Genomic DNA, 1,774 nt, shown 5'->3' with positions numbered 1-1,774 from the left:
TCGGCTCGCGGTTGTCCGTCCACTCGCCGGCCAAGTGTGTGCGTGCGAGCCTTCAGCCTCGCCGCCGTTGCCGCAGTCCGGACTTCTCGTCTACTGTTCGGCCGGTCGTCTTCTCTGGTGAGTGTGGAGCCACTTTGGAAAGGTTCTTCCTTATTGGCGCCTTGTGCGGACGCTAGGCCCACCGAAGGTGGCCGAATGGCCCGGTGTGGCCAGCGAATCCCCTCCTCTCGCCACCCGGCGACGCGCACTTCGACTGTCTGCTTTCCGCCCGCCACCCCCTTCCCTTTTCCGCCCACCCGCGAGCCTTTTTGGCGGTACCCGGGCGGCGTGCGCGCGGGAACGGCTCTTTTCCGGTTTTCGCCGCGAGGGCGCGCGCGGGCTTAGGGGGAACCCGACGCCACCTGCGTCGCCGCCCTGGCGCACCCTGCCCGGGTCCCTGGTGCCACGCCAGGTGCCGGCCTGGCCCCCCGAGTGGAGTGGCGCGCTGCTATTGTTGTTCTTCCTCCCGTACAGGATGAACACGCGTCCTTGCTCTTCTTCGCCATGGAATTCTGCCCGGTGCTTGTAGCCCTCCGGCGCCAAAGACCCCACAGACAACAGACACCCCGACGCAGCAGCGTATAGCAGTAACTTCCCAGCTCGGTTTCTGTGCCGTTATTTACAGTATTTAATTTTACATAATATATATTATTTATTAGAGTATTTTGATACCTCATTTTCTGTTTACACGTCCTGAAAACCGCGCAGTAATATCCCTATTCATTCAAAACCACTACTTGAGAATGGCATCGACCGTGGCATCGACTGTGGCATCGACCGTGGCCACTACCATCAGTACCATTGTCACTTCGGATCCGCTATGGATGCTTATCCTGGGCTTCATTATTGCGTTTGTCTTGGCTTTCTCCGTGGGAGCCAATGATGTAGCAAATTCTTTTGGTACAGCCGTGGGCTCAGGTGTAGTGACCCTGAAGCAAGCCTGCATCCTAGCTAGCATCTTTGAAACCGTGGGCTCTGTCTTACTGGGAGCCAAAGTGAGTGAAACCATCCGGAGGGGCTTGATTGATGTGGATATGTACAACTCGACCCAGCAGCTGATGGCCGGCTCCATCAGTGCTATGTTTGGTAAGTAGCTTTGGGGGATGGATGGGTGAGTGGATTTGCATGCTGGCTGTTTCCATTCTCCTGTTGGACCTTTCATTATTTCCCGCAGAATCCCCAATCACATGATGGAATTTGACTGCTGACTTAATAAAACTTGACTGTGTGTTTCAGGTTCTGCTGTGTGGCAACTAGTGGCTTCGTTTTTGAAGCTTCCCATTTCTGGTACCCATTGTATTGTCGGTGGGACCATTGGTTTCTCTCTTGTGGCCGAGGGACAGGAGGGTGTCAGGTGGTCTGAACTGATAAAAATCGGTATGTTATAATTCTAAATGACCTATTGGATATATGGGAGGAGATGGTATAAAGTGGAAGGACTTACTTAAAATAATTTTCTACATGGAACATTGAAAGGACTTTTGCTTCCTGATTTGCGGTAGTTGACATTTTTTTTTAATATGTTCTATTTCAGTGATGTCTTGGTTTATTTCTCCACTTCTTTCTGGTGTTATGTCTGGAGTATTATTCTTCCTTGTTCGCACATTCATCCTCCGGAAGGTAATCTTTCTCCACCTTATCATGACCTTGAATGGGTTACACACAGTCATGTTCAAACTGGGACTGCAGTCTTGCAAATGTTGTTGCTGTGTAAATATGTGGCCTTGAAAGATTT

At 51.5% G+C, this 1,774-nt stretch overlaps 1 protein-coding gene across 1 annotated transcript in view; it reads left to right on the top strand.

Moving 5' to 3' along the window:
- The first annotated feature begins 782 nt into the window (after positions 1–782).
- The window catches only part of SLC20A1 (solute carrier family 20 (phosphate transporter), member 1), a 15,900-nt gene continuing 14,908 nt past the window's right edge, over positions 783–1,774 (top strand). The window contains exons 1-3 of the mRNA XM_006876442.1: positions 783–1,125; positions 1,276–1,416; positions 1,574–1,659. Of these exons, the coding sequence (XP_006876504.1) occupies positions 783–1,125; positions 1,276–1,416; positions 1,574–1,659 (570 nt within the window). The remainder of the gene's footprint in view (positions 1,126–1,275; positions 1,417–1,573; positions 1,660–1,774) is intronic.

Source organism: Chrysochloris asiatica, unplaced genomic scaffold, assembly GCF_000296735.1.
Source record: "Chrysochloris asiatica unplaced genomic scaffold, ChrAsi1.0 scaffold00380, whole genome shotgun sequence".
Lineage (NCBI taxonomy): Eukaryota > Metazoa > Chordata > Mammalia > Afrosoricida > Chrysochloridae > Chrysochloris > Chrysochloris asiatica.
This window is presented reverse-complemented; position numbering and strand designations above follow the sequence as displayed.